The sequence below is a fragment of the Haliotis rubra genome, unplaced genomic scaffold (assembly GCF_003918875.1).
Source record: "Haliotis rubra isolate DU_JTF1 unplaced genomic scaffold, ASM391887v1 Scf642, whole genome shotgun sequence".
Lineage (NCBI taxonomy): Eukaryota > Metazoa > Mollusca > Gastropoda > Lepetellida > Haliotidae > Haliotis > Haliotis rubra.
The window spans coordinates 216,370-240,047 of NW_025767349.1; the positions used below are offsets into that span (position 1 = coordinate 216,370).

The following is a 23,678-nucleotide window of genomic DNA, read 5'->3' on the forward strand; positions in this document are numbered from 1 at the left end:
GTCGCGTGTTTCTTTTGGAACGAAGTATATTAACTAAGTATATTGTATATCTGCACCTTTGGGGTGTACATGGGCGGATCCAGGAGTTTTGAAAGGATGGGGTTCGAACCCCCTGAACCCCGACTCCAGTTGGCTCCACCAACGCAAAAAAAAAATCTTCCATGTGAACTTATTTTTCTGGATACGCCACTGGTGTTGACATCATTCGTCGTCTTCCAACATTTCAAAATTTATGTAAGTTTCAACATCAAGTAGATCAAACAGAGATGAGAAAAAAAATGCAGATAAGTAATAAGTTCTCACTGTGTAATATCATATGGTTGTCATTACAATAGGCGTGGTTGTTAGAAAACACAAACATTCTTTTGAGACTTTATTTCGTGATGAAAATTTCAAGCATACTTGCAAGGCTGCAATGTTTAACTTATCTGTAAAGTTGATATGAATCTTACAACCTTATCTTTATCTTGTAGAATATTAACAAACTTAATGGATAGCAACATCCTTTATTCCGTGACAACGATACAAGAATCTGTATAGAAACGTTGTTTATCCCTAAAAAATGTCAATCCCAATGTCTAAAATGCCACTCAAGGAATGTATCTTGAAAAGCTAATACATTTTATGGAGTGATTATCTTGTAAAATTATCACATATCACACAGGGTTCCTTAAAAGGTTGAGGCGGTGGGGTAGCCTAGTGGTTAAAGCATACGGCCAAAGACCCGGGTTCGATTCCCCACATAGGTACAGTGTGTGAAGCCCATTTCTGGTGTCCCCCGGTGAAATTGCTGAAATATTTCTAAAAGCGACGTAAAACCCAACTCACTCACTCCCTTTAATAGTTGATATATGTACATCACCGGAAGCTTCGAGCCTGAACATAGCTGAACCTGTTTCCTCCATGTTACAGCTTGCTCCTGCACAGCGTCTGTGGGTGCTTCTGGCGAGTGCGACAACAAAGATGGCCGCTGTACGTGCAAGACCAACGTTGAAGGATTCCAGTGTGACAAGTGTGTAGTGAACGCCTACAACCACTCCAGCGGGCTAGGTTGCACCATGTGCAACTGTCACAACGAGGGGGCCACAAGTCAGCAATGTAATGTAGTGAGTATACTGACCAGCGAAACAGACGCTAAACATTTACTCCATTCCTGACTGTCGCATAAGAGGCGACTAACGGGATCGGGTGGTCAGGCTCGCTGGCTTGGCTGAAACATGTCATCGGTTCCCAATTGCGCAGGTCGATGCTCATGCTGTTGATAACTGGATTATCTGGTCCAGACTCGATTATTTACAGACCGCCACCATATAGCTGGAATATTGCTGAGTGCGGCGTAAAACTAAACTCACTCACTCACTCCTGACTGCCGCTAGGTAACCCATTGACTGAAGGCACATGGACTTGTTCTGATAAACCCAAACAGCTGAGTGAGACACTGATGGTGATATTCACCTCTCAGCTACAATAATGTACCTAGCAAGAAAGGCTTCCCAAGGTGCAAAATCAATCACACACACACACCTTTTCCATTATTTTTCAGCATATGTTTTTGATATTTCTATGTAACTTTTTACCTAACTTCCGACATGGACTGGAAGTATATTTGAGTTGGGTTTTATGTTCCATCGGCATTATTTCATCCATATAGCGACAAGTATCAAAGTCGTTGGAGTGGCATTTTAGAAGTTGGGAACTACAATATTGACAAAATTTAACTTCCTTTTTTTCGTAAGTGTGATGTTTCGATACAGATTCATGGTTACTGCTTGACAACAGTACAAGCATCTGTAACATCGCACTCTCGAAATAAAGAAGTTTTTATCCGTAAAGTTTGTGAATGAGGTAGAAAACATTCACAAGATATTGTTATTTGTTGGTAATCAGGATATTTATGTAGAATTGCTGGTTGTGTTGTTTATACAAGTGAACGAGTTTATTTTTATGCCACACTCAGCAATATTCCAGCTATATGGTGGCGGTCTGTATAAAATCGAGTCTGGACCAGACAATCCAGTGATCAACATCATGAGCATCAATCTACGTAATTGGGATTTGATGACATGTGTTAACCCAGTCAGCGAGCCTGACCACCCAATCCCGTTAATTGCCTCTTACGACAAGCATGGGTTACTGAAGACCAATTCTAACCCGGACCTTCACGGGTGTTTATACAAGTAATGCCATACAAGTCAATATGTGTTGTTTGCAGACATCAGGAATATGCCCATGTCGTTCCAATGTTAATGCCCAGAGATGCAACTCCTGCGTCGACAAGTTCTGGAACATCAACCTCAACACAGGATGTGACGGTGAGTGTGTGAAAATGAGTTAGATTATACTTTGATCAGTATATACGTTTAAAATGTGAATCCCACAGAAATACACCGACGTCGCAGCCAGTAGGGCTAATTACCACTCACGTGTGATTGTTTGTTTACAGTCGGATTATCCAACCGGCTGTGTTGATTGTCAGATTAACGAATGTTTCTACAATGTATTTACAATAATCAGTTGCTAGATTGGTATGTCTGAGTCAGAATGCAAGAATGTTGGATTAACGAGAGTAATTATCACTGTTTTAAATGGTTCCCTAATTGTTTGTCGAATTAACGAGAGCTGACTTTATAACTCCTAAATAAGCTGTGTGTCAGCTTATAAGGATAATGTCCCAAAGCAAAATATGTCATGTCCGTAGTATGGACCAGGGCCCACTTGCACACAACAATCTTACGCTACAGTTATTGTAAATCCTAAGATCGCTATCTTAGACTTCGGCTACAATCGCCATCTACTTGCACAAAGCGATTGTAGGCTAAGATCTTCGTAAGATATAATCGAAACTAACAACTGGTCCGGACCAATCTTAAGTAGTTTAGATTGTTCTAAACAAAATGGCGTTCTAGTAGACAAGAGTTGAGTTTAAGAAATTCGTACATTGAAGAGTTTGATCTTAGCTATAATTGCGATCTTAAATCCATGCCCTCTTACAATCGTGCTGAGATGGGTATTGTGCAAGTGGAGTAGGACAATTGTATGGTGATTGTAAAATTGATAGTAGGGGCCTAAGATTGATTGTAACTAATACAAGTGCAAGTAGGCTCAGGGTTCCATTTCACAGAGCGATCGTAGCGCTAAGGTGATCGTAACTCCCATACTTTATAATAGACTTACGACAGTCGTAGTGCTACGATCGCATTGTGAAACGAACCCAAGGACACATTCAATATTTCATTTTGAAACTTCACAAAAAATTTAGTCTTCTTATGTAAATGTATTACTTATGAATGACAACAGGGGAATAGTTTCCAACTTGGAACCCTACATCAACTGACAGAAGATGTGTTGAACTGGCAACTTTGGTATTTGTTAATTTTTGAAAGGTTTAGTCCTTGTGCAAAGGTATAAGTTATGAATGACAGCCGGAGAATAGTACTGTACTTTGGCCACTATGTTGACGAGCGAGGGATGTGTTGAACTTGGAAGTTTAGTAGCTTTAGGAGTTTAGTCCTTGTGTAAACGTATCACTTATGGATTACAACAAGGGTGTAGTTCTGTACTTGAACCACAATGTCGACTAGCGGACGATGTGACTGAGTGACATATTTGAAGGTCATGTATCAATGCTGTACCACTCTTCCCCCCAGCCTGTGACTGCCATGTACAGGGGATGCTTCCACAGTCTAACGGCAAGTGCGACCTGGTTTCTGGACAGTGCACCTGCAAAAATGCCGCCTTCACCGGACAGAAGTGCAATGGCTGTTCCCCAGTGTTTTTTGGTATGGTATGAACTCTCCGGTCAGGCATGAACCATATCTAGCACTGTGTGTAGACACACAGAAATGTAGTCATTTTCATGTGAAATCTAAGCGTGCATTATACCCGGTGTGGGTCGTGAAAACATGGGCAGGTTTATTACACAGACATCTGAGCATATACGACACTCTATGAAAACACATGAATACAAAATAATTAGATGCTTGATGGGCATTTAGAAGTTGGGAGGTAATACAACAACGTATGGTGTGGATTTACAACTTCTTTAATATTTACAACGTTGTAAATATTAAAGAAGTTGTAAATCCATACCATACGTTGTTGTACAACATAATTGCATGTAAAATTAGCACGGATCATACCCACGGAACATAAACACAGCTATTTACAGAGACATCTAAGTATAAGTGACTGTATATAGGCACACACAAACAAGGCAATTTATTTACATGTGTGAAATATATCCATTCATGACATGTTCGGGAACTTCATTTGCAAGTGACATCTTAGGGAAGGCACATGAAAACATGAGCACTTCCTGTACATATGACATCTTAACATGAATGATACACCATGAAGGCACATGAAAACAGGAGCACTTATGACATCTTAGCACGAATGACACACCATGAAGGCACATGAAAACATGAGCACTTCCTGTACATATGACATCTTAGTATGAATAAAACTCCAGGAAGGCACATGAAAACAGGAGCACTTCGTGTACATATGACATCTTAGTATGAATAAAACTCCAGGAAGGCAAATGAAAACAGGAGCATTTCCTGTACATATGACATCTTAGTACGAATGACACACCGTGAAGGCACATGAAAACAGGAGCACTTCCTGTACATATGACATCTTAGTATGAATAAAACTCCAGGAAGGCACATGAAAACAGGAGCACTTCCTGTACATATGACATCTTAGTATGAATGACATTCAATGAACACAAGAAAACAGGCACTTTACTGACACCTCAGCAATAACACAATGTCTCAATCACTGGATTGTCTGGTCCAAACTGGATTATTTACAGACTGCAATCATACAGCTGTAATATTAAACAACAAACATTACACCTGAGTCACATGAGCTTTCTTACAGTTTGTGACAAAAACACCCTTGCTCAATGACTGACTGACTGACTGAGTTTGGTTTTACGCCGCTTTTAGCAATATTCCAGCAATATCACGGCGGGGGACACCAGAAATGGGCTTCACTCATTGTACCCATGTGGGGATTCGAACCCGGGTCTTCGGCGTGACGAGCCAACGCTTTAACCACTAGACTACCCCACCGCCCCCTTGTTCTATGAATTTAGCCATACATGATCAAATTGCAATGAATAGAAACAAGATGTTTTCCTCATTTGAAAATTCCAATTCCTTCATAGCAATTTTAAAACAATTAAAGTCGAAAAGTTCTAATATTATTTTATTATTTTCATAAATTCAACATGAGCCTTTTGTTTGCAGGGAACTATGAATACATCAACCTATTTTCCCTGGGTAAGTCTTTAGTTTTGTTAAATAATGCTCCGAATCAACAGTGAGTGAGTGACATGAGTTTCTGCTTTCAACAGTATTGTATGGGAGTAAAGCCCGAAATAATGCAGGTCTTAGATTTATGGCGTCTTCAAGGGACACAACTCTGTACAGCAAATTGCAGAGCTGACTCATATTTGCAGGAATCAACGGTCATTGTTACGATAGTCTTAACTTATCCCTAATAATACTACTAATAATAATGATGATTAAGAATTTTGTTGGTGCCCTTGGTTTGGTACCTCCTGATCTCTTGGCGCAGATCAAAGAGTGCCCGGGTTCTCCGACGGGAGCACAGCCCTTCTGACACTCTGGGCAATGCAAAAGGCTGCAGTGTTGTCTGGAAAGTTCTTGGTGGGTTCGACCAGGCAACGTTTCCTGCGAGAAGTCCCATTCGCTGTCTGGGCTGCGTGTAGAGGGAGCGAGGGCCCTGAGTTGATGATGAGCCTTACCAGCCTGTCTGTGCCAGGATCACCCGAACCCTCTCTGCTGCATACTATCTTATAATCTGTAAAATATGATCATAATAGAAACGTATTCAATTGTGATTTAGAAACAGAAAGATCGAGCACTTTCAGGATCAGATGTAGACTAACGCTTAGTCCCTGAATATATGGCATTTTGATAGTAACAAATAAACCCATTTAAATTGAAAAGGAGCCCCGGTGAGTTGGGAGATTCCTGAACCCGAGGAAACAGACTTGATTCATTAAGTGCTTTAGCATTGCAGGGAGGGCCAGGCATTTGGGAAAATAATGTGGTTCAGGGACTGTGAAACAGACGAGGTCAGATGGACAGAATTCCTCAGAGATACAGCTGATGAAGCAATAAGATTCTGAACCACATTCTTTCAGTTTTATTAAATCCATCTCATTCCATATTGTATAAATTCATTTCAGTCAATATTATATTTTCTCTAGTCATAATGTCAAATGTAGAAATTAAATCCCTGATATATACTCAGCAGCAAAATAAACGTCAGTACGAATTCAAAATTAGATAGGCCCTGTAATCAAACCATTACAGAAATATGCGGATCAAAAACATTTTTTGTGTACAATATCTGGACAAATCAATGAATAACTCAGGACAATTACACGACATTACGTGAACGTTTACAGTCTATTCAGACTCTTGACTTCAGTATCTAGTGTGACCACCACGAGCGGCAATAACTGCAGCACAGCGTCTATGTATGGAGTGCACGTACCAATCGATTGATGAAGGTCATTGGCACCTGGAACCACACTCTGAGAAAAGCCTGGCGCAATAAATCGGCTGTGTTCGGCCTTGGTGTGACATTATTCAGTCTCATCTGCATTTCATCCCAAAGATGTTCAATTGGGTTTAAATCAGGACTAAGGGCTGGCCACTGCATAATGTTGACACCCTTCTGCTGTAGGAAGTCCTGTGTAGCTTTGGCAGTATAGGCTCGGGCGTTATCAGGCTGGGAAATGTTGTTCCAGTGACGTGCGAAATGTGGTATGACATGAGGTCTGAGAGCTTGGTCGATGTAGCGCACTGCTGTGATGCCGCTTCCTATCCCTGGACCAAGGTTCTGGAACACCACAGGACCCACTCTCTGGTTCAGGCTTATTCCACCCCATACCATGATGCCTGCACCTCCCCATGAGTCTCTTTCCATAACACATTGGTCTGAGTAACGCTGGCCACGTCGTCGCAATATTCTTGTTCTGCCATCTGCAGTTAGTACGCAGTACTGACTCTCATCTATGAACAGAACAGTTCTCCAATGCCTGTATCGCCAGTTTTGGTGTTGTAGTTCAAACTGTAGACGTTCACGCCGATGACGAGGGGTGAGCATAGGCCCACGGTAAGGTCTACGGCAATGGAGGTTCCCGCTGTTAAGACGTCGGCGAACTGTATCAGTACTGATTGGTCTTCCCACTGTCTGACGTGCTGTTTCGGATGCCTGTATGAAGGGATTCTATACATGCTGTCGCACAACATGGCGGTCTTGTGGTCACCCTTGGTCTGCTAATACGGGGGCGACCATTTGTGGTTTGGGGTGGCCCGGAAACGTTGCTGCAGCCTGAGGATGGTCCGAACCTTGACCTGGAAGTGATTGGCACGGCTTGTTCAGCGTGGCCAGCTTCTAGTCTTCCTAACGCCTGGTTCCTCTGAGCTGTCGTGAGTCGCGGCATCCTGCTGACGTTGTAATGTGAATGTTTCAAACAGTTTTGGGGGTGCATTTTATAGGGCTGGTCCTTTTGAACAGCACTTTCAGCATGAGTTGCATGAAAAACATGGAGAACACCGTACCATCTCCGAGATCAGGTTGCGTTTTTGAGACCATTTCCTGGGATTCATTCTGAGTTTGGGAAAGAATGTCTTTGCGTTGGAGATGTTGTCAAAAATATGCTATCAAAACATTGAATGAGTTTACAGTTAACCGTTTCTGCGAAGGAAAAATTCAAACTGACATTTCTTTTGCTGCTTAGTATATCTTATGGTAACCGTTTAGGTTCATTTCCCCACTGCGGTCTGTGTGGCGAGTGCTTTGACGGATGGGCAAAGAAGATAGAAGCTATTGGGACAGAGGTGTACAAACAGTTCAACGACACTGATCTGCTGTGGCAAAACTACAGTAAGAAGAAATATTTCATCCCCATAGTGATTCTGGGTTAGAAAATGACCCAAACTTTCTATGCTTGTTTGTATGAGATCCCTGAATCAATGGGTGTACTGGCTCAGTCATCAGGGATGTTGTTCATAATATTAATCATCAGTTTGTCTGATCCAGAATTATTTTTATAAGTATCATGAATGATGTGTTTTTCTTAAGTTGGATAAATTCACAGATTGTATGTATGATGAATTTTCAAGGTTTCCCTGTGCTTAACCTCAAATGGATCATTCTATTGAACAACATATCTTAAGATATATTCAGATATAAATTATATCCTGATTCAGATGATATTTCTGTTTCACATACATGATGTGCATACATGAGACAATGGTGTGCATGCATGAGACAAGGATGTGCATGCATAAGACAATGATGTGTATGCTGTGCCTGATGTGCCTGGTGTTTTGTGCAGACAGATGGCAGGTGTCTCACGCTGCCCCGAAACTCCTGAGCATGCGGTCTAACATCAGCCTGGCACAGGGATCCATACAGCGAGCTGGAAACTTCACACAGCTCTTGTCTGGACTTCAGGCTGACCTTCAGAAGGTACGGTAGAATGGCAAGTTCTTGGTGCATGTTTGAGACCGCGTTGCTTTTGGTTTACGATAAGAATTCGAGGTCAGAAGAGTCAAGTGTGAAATGTAGAGATGAACAAAATTTAGTGTATGGAAGAAAAAGGATGAAAGGGACAACTTTGTACTCCTAATTGATGTGTATCCATCTTCCAGTACCTTTATCTGTATCTATCTTCGACCTCCTGTAAGCCATCTTCCAGTACCTTGATCTCTTTCTATCTTCGACCTCCTGTAGCCATCTTCAGTACCTTGATCTGTGTCTATCTTTGGCCTCCTGTAGCCATCTTCCAGTACCTTGATCTCTTTCTATCTTCGACCTCCTGTACCCATCTTCCAGTACCTTGATCTCTTTCTATCTTCGACCTCCTGTAGCCATCTTCAGTACCTTGATCTGTGTCTATCTTTGACCTCCTGTAGCCATCTTCCAGTACCTTGATCTGTTTCTATCTTCGACCTCCTGTAGCCATCTTCCAGTACCTTGATCTCTTTCTATCTTCGACCTCCTGTAGCCATCTTCAGTACCTTGATCTGTGTCTATCTTCGACCTCCTGTAGCAATCGTCCAGTACCTTGAGCTGTGTCTATCTTTGGCCTCCTGTAGCCATCTTCCAGTACCTTGATCTCTTTCTATCTTCGACCTCCTGTTGCAATCGTCCAGTACCTTGATCTGTGTCTATCTTTGGCCTCCTGTAGCAATCTTCCAGTACCTTGATCTCTTTCTATCTTCGACCTCCTGTAGCCATCTTCCAGTACCTTGATCTGTGTCTATCTTTGGCCTCCTGTAGCCATCTTCCAGTACCTTGATCTCTTTCTATCTTCGACCTCCTGTAGCCATCTTCCAGTACCTTGATCTCTTTCTATCCTCGACCTCCTGTAGCCATCTTCCAGAACCTTACTGTAAATCAGTATGTTCCACTTCCATTAGCCAACTTCCTGAACCGCAGCATGCAGACAGCTGCCATATAGCTGGAATATTGCTGAGTGTTGGCATTAAACAACAACAACAAAAAAGACGTGGACAGGTTATCACTGTTTCGGTCTATGTTTCAACAGGTATCTGATAGGGTAGGCAATCTCAGTGGCGACTTGGACAGCCTCCAACTTCAATACAACGCAGCAAACACCACCTACTACTCTCTCCTCACCTTCATCGGAACGGTGGACATTGACAACCTCACAAGTGTGTCTGAGCAGTCATTACAGGCCGACGTCCGAAATCTGTCATCGCTGATCGAAAGTCAGAACACTGATGGTAACGCCACCTGGCACGAGATACTGAAACTATCCATCCTCGTAGGGGAACACTGGGGACCGATCTCGGGCACTACAGCAGCGTGTTGACATCGCCATGAGGGACTTAGCTGCAGCCATGCAAACATTTAACCTGATGATCACAGTTTATAATTCAAGTTTCCTGTTCGGATACAACACGAATGAAAATGCATTGACTAGTGCGAAAAACGTGGTTGCAAAAGCAGAAAGTGATTACAATAGACTGACAGAGATTCTTAATAGTATTGCAGCTCAGAACTTAACATCTAGTGCCATAATTGACAGTCTGAGTGCTCAGTCGGCCACCCACAGGGACAACATGGCTGCTGTTAGTGTATCAAGCGGTATCACCAAGACCTTGGCGACACAAGTCCTGCAAGAGGCCGGGGACACGCTGGCCATTGTCAATGTCTTTTTGGTGAGTTCACTTACCATTTAAACTTAAGTAGTGAAAATATATTACTTTGTATGAAGCAGTCATGTTCCCTGAAAAATAGCATGGTTTCCATGGAAACATGTTACCTGACAGTTTTAAGTCTAGAGACTCCAAGCTGTCCAACCATACATATATATATGTTGCTATAATTACACAATGTCATTTAGAAAGTGTCAAATGTAACACATATTATTTTTTTGGGATTACACTTTCTCAGTAAAGTACAGATACTGGTACCTTTGTTGGGTTAAGTCCCATTCAGGCACTTAGTCGCCATCACAGAAAGTCAGCCGTCTAACCCACTCAGCCAGCAGCTTCCACTGGAAGTGTAATCCCAAATATATCATGTGTTACACATGTTGCTATAACTTCGATAGAACTGTCTCCTTTGTTGTACTAACTAGCTGGAGATTGCTACAAAAGGATCCCCTTGGGTTTGGTATAAGAATAGATACCCAGTTCTTCCAAGTGCTGATAACATGTGGATTGAATGGTCACAATGTATGGCCTGGCACTTAGAGTGTGGTCATTACAGGATTCTGACCATCTCCATGGTGAAAGACTGTGGTTTCACGCTACTTTTAGTAATAATCCAGCAATATCACGGCGGGGGACACATTGTACCCATGTGGGGAATCGAACCTGGGTCTTCCGCATGACGAGCGAACACTTTAACCACGAGACTACCCCACCGCACCCCGTCTCCATGGTGTAGTTGTTAGACTGTCCGCCTGAAGAGAGGTTTGATCCCAGCTGCGTCATACCATACCGTTATAATATGGTACTTGTTGTTCCCTGCCTGGCGCTGGGCATTAATTGGTAAAACAAGAACTGGTGGGCTCGGAGTCAGTATAATGTGTCTGTATTCATGCTTAACTGTGGCATGGTATCTCAGTGGGCTAGCACTATAAAACCAGCTTAAGTCTGGGCTAGTACAAGCAGCCGCACATACACATACTCACGCATGCACGTCGTCATATGAGCGAAATATTCTTTTGTACGACGCTAAACCCCCTTTCACCTCACCTCACCAGATTTCTAAAAATTTTGTTCTTGCTATAAACCACATGTTTGCCTGCATGTACAGTGAAGCATGGACAATGAATATCATGGCAGAGGAATTTATAAATGGTCATCACACACAGTACACATGTGTGAAATCAAACCCAAGCCTTTGGCAAGATCAGCCTATTCACAGAGCTACTCAACTGACCCTGAAAACATGAGTTTGATGTTAGTGCTATCTAACGAACAACTCTCATAAGGGACTTTAGATCCATGAAGACCTGGGTTAGAATTTGTCTTCAACAACCCATGCTTGTCGTAAGAGGCGACTAACAGGATCGGTGGTCAGGCTCTCTGACTTAGCTGACACATGTCATTGTATTTCCGATTGCGTAGATCGATGCTCATGCTGTTGATCACTAGATTGTCTGGTCCAGGCTTGATTATTCACAGACCACCGCCACATAGCTGGAATATTGCTGAGTGCAACGTTAAACAACCAACATCAAAACATAAGGGACTTTAGCTTTGTTTGTAGTGAGTGAGTGGAGTTGGTTTAATGCTGTACTTACCAGTATGTCAGTTATAGTGAGTGAGTGGAGTTGGTTTAATGCTATACTTACCAGTATTTCAGTTATAGTGAGTGAGTGTAGTTGGTTTAATGCTATACTTACCAGTATGTCAGTTATAGTGAGTGAGTGAGTGTAGTTGGTTTAATGCTATACTTACCAGTATTTCAGTTATAGTGAGTGAGTGAGTGTAGTTGGTTTAATGCTATACTTACCAGTATGTCAGTTATAGTGAGTGAGTGAGTGTAGTTGGTTTAATGCTATACGTACCAGTATTTCAGTTATAGTGAGTGAGTGAGTGTAGTTGGTTTAATGCTATACTTACCAGTATGTCAGTTATAGTGAGTGAGTGAGTGTAGTTGGTTTAATGTTATACTCACCACTATGTCAGTTATAGTGAGTGAGTGTAGTTGGTTTAATGCTATACGTACCAGTATGTCAGTTATAGTGAGTGAGTGAGTGTAGTTGGTTTAATGCTATACTTACCAGTATTTCAGTTATAGTGAGTGAGTGAGTGTAGTTGGTTTAATGCTATACTTACCAGTATGTCAGTTATAGTGAGTGAGTGAGTGTAGTTGGTTTAATGCCGTACTTACCAGTATGTCAGTTATAGTGAGTGAGTGAGTGTAGTTGGTTTAATGCTATACTTACCAGTATTTCAGTTATAGTGAGTGAGTGAGTGTAGTTGGTTTAATGCTATACTTACCAGTATTTCAGTTATAGTGAGTGAGTGAGTGTAGTTGGTTTAATTCTATACTTACAAGTATGTCAGTTAGATCATGGTGCGTCAGTTTGATGTGGGATCAACCAGGAGTGATACGAACCACAGACATGTACCACCTCTTTGATTATGCTCACGACTAAGGGTCTGAAGCAGAAAATTGTTAAAATTGAAAATTTAGTTTAGGAATGAATGTTGGATTCAAACCTTTATCTTTGGGTTCAGACACACCAAAGGAATACAACTCTGCAGATTAAAATTTTACGCTTGATACAACTGTGCCACTTGCGTCCTGGTGTTTATGAATATTTCCTTGTCCTTGACAGTCCGCAGCTCAAATCAGCAAGGCCAACTTGACCACTGCTTTCCTGGATGTTATTCTGGGCATCGAGTCCCTCAACGCCCTCTTGACCAAGCTGGGTCAGGCGGAAGGGGTCTACCAGAACATAAATTCAATAACTCTGCGACCGCATTCAGACATGGCGGCCATAACAGCCAACATCTCCAGCATCATCATCAACATGGCGACTGTTGCTCAGACCAATCAGAAGGCCGATGCAGCACTTCTTACAGCTCAGCAGGCTATGGTCAAAACACAGAAGGCCAGGTATGTGTGTTTGGTGGGGCAGGTTCAGTTGAAGTGTTAGTTAGTGAGTTTAGGTTAATCTTATATCTGGATTGAGCACAAGGTATAAGACTGTGGATTCTAAAAGAATTACAAACATGCTTATTTCATTATTGAGTTATCATCATCATCACCATCAGCACCACCACCATCATCATCAGGCACATCTAGGGGATACATTTCTGACGTGAAAATTACTGCATCATATCAATTCCTGTGGTGTATAATCATCATTTTATCATCATCATCATCATCATCATCATCATCATCATTTAATGCACCTAGAACGTGACCACCAGGACCATGGCACTGTATTAATAGTTCATCTGAGTGCACATGACATGGCACATTAGCTATGGTAATGTGAACAAATCGAGAGCGCCTAACTTCTTTAGAGTAGCACACATGAGATGACGTTTGAGGTTTCACTCAGATGCAACGTTCAAGTTATTAAGTCCTTTATGTTTTAGTCGGTAGTAAAATAACTGAACTGAATCTCAAGTGGCCTGGCCATCTAAGTCATCCCAGTAAACTGTTGGTCAATCTCTAAACATCTCTGGAAATGGTATATCTTTTAAAACCAGGATCACTTTGGACTTTCCTCAAACATTATTGTTATTATTTATTATATGATATTTATATAGCGCACATATCCAGGCAACTAGTGCTTGCTCAAGGCGTTGGTATTTTTTCCCCTCGATCATTGGATGTCAGTCTCAACGGCACATCGTGTTATCAATCTCAACTCCCTGGGGAGCATACAACTCTTGCAGCCACTAGGCGCACCAAGTTATTGTGGCCTTCTCATCCTAACGAGATACCCATTCACAGCTGGATGGAATGGGACACATAGTCACAGTACTTTGTCCAAGTTCACTGCACGTTGCTGTACCCGCAACTTGGTGTTTGCACGTATTCATGTGTCCACCATCTGGTCATATACCAACATTAAGCACTGGCCATTGTAGACTAGCAATCATTTAGGCTTCTGTATTTTAGATACAGCTGGAGGATAAATAGTAGGTCAGGGACTATGAGACAGACCAAATATGGACCTTCTTCATTTAGGGCTCCTGCATTGCATAAGGGAAGATAATTTGGTTCAGAGAATGTGTAGATGTGAGACAGACTACGGATGAACCATTGTAACTTATTCCAGGGATGACTCACAGCAGGCTAAGGAGGAGGTTGAGGGCATACAGACGGCACTGAACCAGGCCGCTGCCCTGAAGACCGAAGTAATCACCCTGAAGGCGCAGAGTGACTCCCAGAACCAGACCATCTTCACAGTACTGGGGGCGGTGAGTTACCATGGCAACTTAGGTGGAGGTGTACGGTGGGTGAGGGTGGGGTCTGTATGTTGTTCTTCTCCACAGTTGGCAGTGTTACAGCTGTATCAAGGTGTCAGAATTGGGGTCAGAATTGGAGTAAATTTTAGACTCGAACCCAGCAGCAGCAGATCCTTGGAGTGACTGCAATGAGAAGATAATTATAGAGATAATCCATGCTTCACATAACAAGGTGAAAATGGAACACAAATCGACTGACCACATCTGACCAAGGATGGTCATCATAACTGCCCGATCAGCCACGTTCGACCTGAATGTATTTAAACTAAAGTGTTATCCAGAAGCGATAATCTGTTCTATAGTGTTGACTGGCAATGACGAACTTGACTCATGTTTACAGTCTATTAAACTAAATAAAGTCCCAAAAGAATGGAGAGTCTCATGGATGTTTTAGCTGGTCTTGAAGGGCCTTCCTTCCTGGTTGACCCCTCTTTTCTGAGGGTTTAATGTGTCCCACATGTGCACCCTGCACACATGATTAGTTGAATTAAGATTTGTGATGAGACTCAATAGGAAAGGCATTGATTGTCATTACATGGCCATTCTCTTTTCTTATTGGTCATTCAGATGTTTCAAATTGAGAAAACATGCCTCAGATTTTGAGCTGCCAATTTGTCAGCCAAGTCACATCGTATACATTTCACATTGGTACATATTCGTGATATCTCAGAAATATCAATACATACTTCTATGAAGCAAAACTCATATATGAGAATGATACTTACAAGTACATGTATCTGACAGGCCCAGAGTTACAGCAGCCAGGTGACGTCATTGGGGACACTCACCAGTTCCAACATCAACAACGTCGAAACCTTCATCAGCTCTATCAACCAGTGCATCACTGACAGTACAGTTCAGGCAGCAGGACTCCGCACGGCAGCTCAGTCCGCTCTCGACAAAGCTACAGAGGCTGAACAGGTATGTGTGTGAGTGAGTGAGTTTTACACACCCTGAACCCCCCACTGGCTCCGCCAACGCAAAAAGATCTTCAATGTTATCTTAAGTCATTTTCAAAAGGGGGGGAGGGTTCGAACCCTTGAACCCCCTCTGGATCCGCCACTGGAGGAGACTGCTCAGCTTCTTTCACTAAAAACCCAAATCACTTAATTCATTTGTCTATCATTAGAATTTGAATATAATTCTTGAGATATAGATCATATTGTACTAGAATCTGTACTTTACTAAGAAAGTGTATTCCCAAATATAACATACGTTACATTTGACCTCTTTCTAAAACATGGCATCGTGTATTTCATAGCTTTCGGCCGTGGGAGCCGTGCCAAATACCACTTATCAGAGGGGTACACTAAGTCCGCAGTCTAGACTACCAGTTGTCCGACTTCCATTTTTGTGGAAGCCGCGGTGGCTGAACGGTCTAGGTGTCTGACTTTGTGTGCTGGCGATTAGGTACCTGACTCTGAGGGTGTGGGTTCGAATCCCGGATGGGACTCAACCTAAAAAGTACTAGAATCTGTAATCCCAAATATAACATACGTTGTATATCATATTGTATATCATATTGAGGAAGATAAGCATTCAGGGCAAATTAGTTTCCCATGTATGTCACAAGCAAGCTGATTCCCGTGAAGATCCGGGTTAGAATATTGATCTTCAGTAACCCATGCTTGTCGTAAGAGGCGAGTAACGGGATCGGGTGGTCAGGCTCGCTGACTTGGTTGACACATGTCATCGGTTCCCAATTGCGTAGATCGATGCTCATGCTGTTGATCACTGGATTGTCTGGTCCAGACTCGATTATTTACAGACCGCCGCCATATAGCTGAAATATTGCTGAGTGCAGCGTAAAACTAAACTCACTCACTCACTCACTCACAAGCAAGCTGATGTTGGGATCCGGATATAGCCTTGGCTGACACTGTATCACTTAATTCGATGGCGATATTCATGGTTTCTGTCACTGGTTTGTCTGGTCCGGGTTCGTCTCTGGTCCGGGTTCGTCTCTGGTCTGGGTTCGTCTCTGGTCCAGGTTCGTCTCTAAGCGGGTGTCATTAGCTGGAATGTTTCGACACCGATCGACATTCAACGGCAATAAGTGTATGGTTGCAAAACAATGTATTGTATTTCTGTAGGGTCTGGACACCATCATCACCCTGACAAGTGTCATCAACTCACGTGTTGGCCTGAACAATGTGTCGGCACCATTCAACATCCTCGACAATGTCAACACTGACTTGACAACTCTGGAGACAAACTTAAACAGCGTGGAATCTATCACAGACTTGAACGGTGAGTAAATGTTCGGCTGAGTATCATCAATTAGCTGAAGTATATACAGTTGATACAGTGTTTTGTCTACAGTGTATCGTAACAGACCTGCATCACCTCACACACTCACACTCACCCACTCACCCAGATACTCACCCACTCACCCAGACACTCACAAACTCACCCACTCTTACTCACCCACCCACCCAGTCACTCGCTCAACCAACCACCCACTCGCTCACCCACCCACTCATCCACTCACTCACTCACTGATTTACTCATCAAGTCAACCACACACTCACTCACCCATCCACACACTCTCTCGTTCTCCCACGCACCCACTGACTGACTCACTGACTCACCTTCTCATGAAATTCTGACTGCATATTATATTCTCTTCAATAGGTTTTAGAGGGGCTAGTTCCTATGCTATTTACACGATCATTTCCTACCTTTTGTTGTGTATATTTTCTGCTCCACAGTTACATCAAACAGCTCAATACAACTACAAATTAAATTGTATTTCATTTCTCCTCGTGATTACCTTTCAACCAGGTTAAAGAGCTTAGAAACTGTCAAAACTAAACTGTTAGGTACAAGAGAGCTCGGTAGGGGCAAAAAATGAAACATACAGAAATGGTTATTCCATGGTGATGTGTTTGTACAGTAATCATAAGTGTGTCTTCACACTGTTTCAGCAACTGATTCCAGTTTAATAACATTTCTAGCATGTTTGTAATGTTTTGGTCAAATCCAGTTTCCAAACATATATTTTCTTTTACCTAAAGTTTATGTCTGATATTTGTCTGAGTTTAAAATCATGACATTTTAATTGAAATGAAAATTCAAATGTTTCCTGTCCATCAGCGATGCTACAGAAGTACCTGGAACAGCTGAGGGAGATCGAGGCAATCAAGACGGAGGTGCAGACGCTGGAGACGGAGCTGGATGGTCTCATCGTAAGACTGACTTTGAAAACAACGTCTGGGACAGCGCAATGCAGCAACTGATGCCACTACGCCTACCTTGCTCTGCACATACGTGACGGAAACTCAGCAGTGTATATTGTCATCAGTATGTGCCACTGACGGATTCCGAGGGGGGATAGGGGATAGGGGGCGGGGAGACACTCCTCTTCTTGCAGACACTGTATGCATAAACTGTGCCCGTACTGTTGGGTAGTTCATAACATTATTACTTGGTAATGTGAATAACATGCACATGTGCAAACGCACGCACATATGCACACACACGCGCGCGCGTACAGATGCACACACACACACTCAAACACTCACATATGCCCACATGCATACACGCGCGCGCGCGCGCACTCACGCACGCACACACAATGCCCACACACAATGCCCACACACAATGCCCACACACAATGCCCACACAAACACTCATGCAATCACGTATACACGCATGCCAGACTCATGCACTCCCACAGACACGCTCCCTGGCCTCCCCAAACCAACTCTTCTTTCTTCAGATCCAACCATTGATTGACACTGGACACTGATTGTGAGAGTCTCCTACACTGAATCCTCCATTGTCAGCATCAGCCCCACACTAAGCAATGAGTTCATTCATGTCTTCCATCTTCGATCAGATGATCATATCCCCTCATTGTTGTCATCATTGCAGTTATACAGTGAGTTAATTGAGATTTTAAAAGATGTGATAGGAGATCTCTTCATCTCCATCATCAGTTCCCCATTGAACGATGCGTTCATGGACGTTTTCAATCTCTGGTTAGACATGACAGTACATCTTGACCTTGTCACCATCAGTTTCGCGGTAAATAATGAGTTTGTCAACGGTTTCCCAACACTGAACAATCAGGTCTGTTCAGCTCTCCACCAGTCCACTCTACTAGTGAGGTTGTGTATATTTTTGTCTGCTATGCCGTTTCGACACATGACTTTGGTTGTGTTCAGACACACAGTTACTTCTTCAAAATTTGGGCCTCGTTTCACAAAGCTAACGTAGCGCAATGATTGTCGTAACTCCTATAATGTAACATAGACTTACGACAGCCGTAGCCCTACGATTGTCGTAACTCCTATAATGTAACATAGACTTACGACAGCCGTAGCGCTACAATACCTTGTGAAACAAGGCCCTGAACCTGCCACTGAACATCCGCTGAACAGTGACATGTGACCTCCGCAACTGTACAGAGCTTATGGATGCTCATCTTGGTCATTCGAACCATACCGGTGAGGATTTGATGACGTCATCCCATATAGTCCATGTCATCAGGGAACGGTAGAGTTTTAACTTACCTGAACAACCACAAACGCAATGGTTATAACCTGAAAACAGTTTTATACAGCAACTCTTCACTCGGTGGTGCAATCAATATGGGAATTATTCAGTAAGTCCAGTTTTTAGTGGAAATCATTATATTAGTTGGAATATATTTTGGATGAAATATTGAATTGAAATTGTGTTACTGTATTCCTTAACTTGGACACCACTGTTTACAGTTTCAGATAAATTTTATGCATTATACATGTGTGTATATATTCAACATAAACATGTTTGTATATACAGTAGTTACATACTGTAATCTGTTTGTCCTGGAGCTGTAGATATTAAGCATGATTTTGCTTGTTTACCAATACAGATTTCATTTATAAAATAGAAATACAATGTATGTGGAAACCAAAAGGTCGAAGTACGACACTGAGTGGCATCCTACAGTCGTACCGATACCAGATACCAGGCCTGACACATAATATATTTCTATGTAATGGAGGATCTTAATATGTACAGATTAGGCCAGACCAATTCTATTTCTTGTTTTACGGATTTTTGTCCTCAGAAAACCTGAACGCAGGAGGGGAAAAAAATATAAATAAATATCACCAGTCACGGTAATATTCCTTTTAAATACGAAACATATTTTACTACTGGCAGGTTATGAAGTGTATATGGGGCAAAAAACAATATGAAAAGAAATTCTTGTAAGTTTACATTTTTGGCCAATACAAACATTAGGATTATATTTTTTGAGCGGGCAAAATTATTTATTTTTTTTATTATTCTAGAAAAAATACGACCGGCAGATCCGTAAAACAAGAAATAAAATTGGTGGACTTATATATATTTTTTCCATTCAGTTCTGTTTGTGAACTGCGCATTAAATATGTGTGGATTCCGGGGGAATATCAATAGTCATACTGAAAAAAATGTTATATTCAGTTGCTGGGAGACACTGGATCTATGCAGTCACTGGTTTGCCTGTTCCAGACTCTATTTACTGGTCGTCATGACGATAACCAACATTCACTCATGTCTCTGGTTTAAGTTCCATTGGTTAAATATAAGTCTTCGGAAGAAGTGCCTCTTAACCAGGTAGCAATATGTATGTAAGCGTTTGTCCAGAAAGATTATTGTGTTTATCAGACCATTAAAGACAACCAGAAATACACTTCAAATGAAATATGACGTATGTAAACAACTTTCAAGCAATGATAGTTTGAGAAAATAAGAAACTTGCAGTTGTATTGAGACAACTCTCAGGACTGTGATGCACTTCATATTTGCATAAACTTGTGAAAATGTGAAACTATTATCGATAAAAACTTTATTATTTGTTATGATGGTTAAGGCCTATTTACTGCCTCTTCACCAGGTGAATACTGAATGAAAATATTACGATTACTATGTGTTACTATGTTACCCTGTCATTCAGATCCGTGAAGATCTGGGTTAGAATTGATCTTCAGTAACCCATGCTTGTCGTAAGGGGCGACTAACGGGATCGGGTGTTCAGGCTCACTGACTTGGTTGACACATGTCATCGTATCATGGATTCCCTATTGATCACTGGATTGCATAGATATTGCTGATGCTCAAAGTCAATCACTGTACCTTATTGCAGTCAGGAAGATCCAGATCTCGATTGATTTTACAGATCGCCGTCAATTTAGCTGGAATATATAATGATTATAGAATATTTACTGCCGAGGTGTTTTATTTATATTTGCAGGAAGGCTAGTTTTGGAAGGACTGGTACCTGCCACCCAAACATTTTCTACATGTTTCCTCACTTTATTGGCATCTAATTAAACCTGGTGACTTCCCTGTTGTTTGATTAGTTTTATGTTGCATTGTTAGCTTTATGTTGTGTTGTTAGCATTTGTTTATTTTGGGTGAAACCTGTGGGGCTGGATAAGCTCACCTTTCTGCACACACCACTACCATCACAATTTTATAATGATTCACAAACACATGATTTAGTTGGAATTGTACGACTGACTGTACTTTTAAGCATAGACCGTATGTTTTGAGGATTTTGTCACTTTTATTTTTGTACATTAACCTTACCATATCAGCATGTATAGATATTTACTCAATCAGAGACCATATACCATCGGTATATGGTCTCTGACTCAATACACATTGGTATTCACCTAATGAAGGCAATAAGTAGCATAAAAGTGCTTTTACAAGCAAAGAAGATGTTATCCATATGTGTCAAGTCTTTAGGGGCGGTGGGGTAGCCTAGTGGTTAAAGCGTTGGCTCGTCACGCCGAAGACCCGGGTTCGATTCCCCACATGGGTACAATGTGTTATGCCCATTTCTGGTGTCCCCCGCCGTGATGTTGCTGGAATATTGCTAAAAGCGGCGTAAAACTAAACTCAGTCAGTCAGTCAAGTCTTTATGATCTTTTACCATTGGGGTCAGTGGGATACTCTAGTGGTTATGGCGTTCGCTCGTCACGCGGAAGACCTGGGTTCGATTCCCCACATGGGTACAATGTGAAGCCCATTTCTCATTATTGACAGGTGCTGATATCGGATTGGGGGCAGAGGTCAGGGGGTTCAGAGGTCAGTAAGATTTGATTCAACTTAGCCTACGGCACGTTTCCACACATGGTCGTAGAAGAAGAAGAGAGGTGCATACCGTGAGATAGGATAAGCATATAAATATACAATTTATAGTAAAATTTTCAAATAAATGTAACAGTAAATGCAGTGCAGAACGGCATTTAAAATCTTTGGCAGGTGTTAGAAGAGCATTATTGAGTGAGTGAGTATGGTTTTACGCCGCTTTTAGGAATGTTCCAGCAATATCATGGCGGGGGTCAATGGTAAAAGAGTGAGTGAGTTTTAGTTTTAGTTTTACACTGCTTTTAGCCGTGAGATAGGATAAGTTTAAAAATAAATATACTCACACGCATAAGAAACGCAAGTTTTTTATCCAAATAGGAAACAAACTCGGACCCTAAATTGATATGGGTTTTTGGCATATAGTGAAGCCTGATGGTGTTATCAATCATTTTTGTTGCGTTTTGGAAGGCCCGAGTAAAAACACATCAATAGAAGGAATCACCAAAACGCACCATACCAATGAACATGTTGGTTTCATCACACACTTCTCGTGAAATCCAACATGCACGAATTGTCACCACCATTAGTGGGTATAAGACTGCACAAAAATTAGGTCTATTACTCCTTGTTAAACAATGTCACGCTTAACTCAAATTGAAAGAAACCAGGCTATCAGACGTTCGGAAGCTGGAGTGTCTGCCCAAAATGGTGCCCGTCATTTCGACGTAAACATAACCACTATTTACCGTCTCCAGCATCGATACAACGCCACAAAGACCACAGATGACCTTCCTCGGAGCGGTCGTCCAAGGGTCACAAACCCTCGACAAGATCAGCACAGTACCCATAAACACTAGCGAGATCCGCTATTGTCAATACCTTTACCTTTCGAAAACTTAATAATGTCTTCAGTCTTAGTAGCCAATGAAATGTCTTCACTCAATCTTTTTGTCTATCTGACCCTGTTTGCATTTCTTGTGTTTAATATTGAAAATTACATTTATATCTGCTTTATACTTGACTTGCGTTAGTTTTGCATGTGAGTATATTATTTATCATTAAAGACCAATTACTGAATATATTTATCGTTACAGTCTTAAATGTATATTTATCATTACAGTCCCAATATATATATTTATCATTACAGTCTTAAATGTATATTTATCATTACAGTCCCAATATATATATTTATCATTACAGTTGAAATACTGTATGCTATAATCATTACAGACCCAAGATAGATTTATCATTAGTTATAAACCCCTAACTTCCTGCATTCAAGACACACAGGCAGTTTATCGTTGATATGTTCAGCTCTGAAATAGAAGCGTACCATTGTTAGAAAAAAAGTATTTTGATATTTTAATATTCAATAAACTGGTTTCTGTTCAAGGTTTTCTGTTACTGTTACTTTGTTTGTATCATCTCAAGTGGTTTTTCCCCCGCCGATACAGTGAAATATATATAGTCAGTTCTGGTCCATCAAAATATATAGATTCTGGTCACAAAGGACAATGAAGTGTAGAGAGAGGGAGTTTTGTTTATTACGACCTTAAACATCATTTCAGTTACATCACTCTTGACGGGTCTAAGGACGTGATATGGGTCTGGGGATGTGATATGAGTCTAAAAGGGTGTTATGGGTCTAAGGAGGTGATATGGGTCTAAAGAGGTCTTATGGGTCTAAGGAGGTGATATGGGTCTAAGGAATGACACAGGTCTAAGGAGGTGATATGGGGGTGATATGGGTCTATGGGGGTGATATGCGTCTAAGGAGGTGATATGGGTCTATGGGGGTGATATGGGTCTCATGAATGATATGGGTCTAAGGGGTGATACAGGTCTAAATAGTTGATATGGGTCTAAGGAATGATACAGGTCATAGGAGCTGATATGGGTCTTTGGTGATGATACGGGTCTAAGGGGGTGATACAGGTCTAAATAGTTGATATGGGTCTAAGGAATGATACAGGTCATAGGAGCTGATATGGGTCTTTGGTGATGATACGGGTCTAAGGGGGTGATACAGGTCTAAATAGTTGATATGGGTCTATGGGGGTGATACAGGTCATAGGA

The 23,678-nt window shown here is 41.7% G+C and overlaps 2 protein-coding genes across 2 annotated transcripts; both read left to right on the top strand.

Annotated features, from left to right (window-relative positions):
* The first annotated feature begins 905 nt into the window (after positions 1–905).
* LOC124256885 (laminin subunit beta-1-like) lies at positions 906–9,892 on the top strand. Its single transcript, XM_046690852.1, has 7 exons — positions 906–1,106; positions 2,213–2,312; positions 3,648–3,779; positions 5,259–5,291; positions 7,813–7,935; positions 8,390–8,523; positions 9,605–9,892. The coding sequence occupies exons 1-7, from the start codon at positions 1,059–1,061 to the stop codon at positions 9,890–9,892; spliced, it is 858 nt and encodes a 285-aa protein (XP_046546808.1). The 5' UTR covers positions 906–1,058.
* A 7-nt stretch (positions 9,893–9,899) lies between these two features.
* Positions 9,900–18,055, top strand: LOC124256884. The gene is made up of 6 exons (XM_046690851.1): positions 9,900–10,241; positions 12,881–13,161; positions 14,339–14,480; positions 15,273–15,449; positions 16,622–16,778; positions 17,625–18,055. The coding sequence occupies exons 1-6, from the start codon at positions 9,900–9,902 to the stop codon at positions 17,765–17,767; spliced, it is 1,242 nt and encodes a 413-aa protein (XP_046546807.1). The 3' UTR covers positions 17,768–18,055.
* The last annotated feature ends 5,623 nt before the right edge of the window (positions 18,056–23,678 follow it).

Excerpts from the sequence above, each read along its gene's own strand:
- LOC124256885 (XM_046690852.1), top strand. The coding sequence starts at position 1,059 with ATGTGCAACTGTCACAACGAGGGGGCCACAAGTCAGCAATGTAATGTA. Across the intron at positions 2,313-3,647 it reads CCTCAACACAGGATGTGACG|CCTGTGACTGCCATGTACAG; the intron begins GTGAGTGTGTGA and ends TCTTCCCCCCAG. Across the intron at positions 7,936-8,389 it reads TCTGCTGTGGCAAAACTACA|ACAGATGGCAGGTGTCTCAC; the intron begins GTAAGAAGAAAT and ends TGTTTTGTGCAG.
- LOC124256884 (XM_046690851.1), top strand. The coding sequence starts at position 9,900 with ATGAGGGACTTAGCTGCAGCCATGCAAACATTTAACCTGATGATCACA. Across the intron at positions 10,242-12,880 it reads CCATTGTCAATGTCTTTTTG|TCCGCAGCTCAAATCAGCAA; the intron begins GTGAGTTCACTT and ends TGTCCTTGACAG. Across the intron at positions 13,162-14,338 it reads GTCAAAACACAGAAGGCCAG|GGATGACTCACAGCAGGCTA; the intron begins GTATGTGTGTTT and ends AACTTATTCCAG.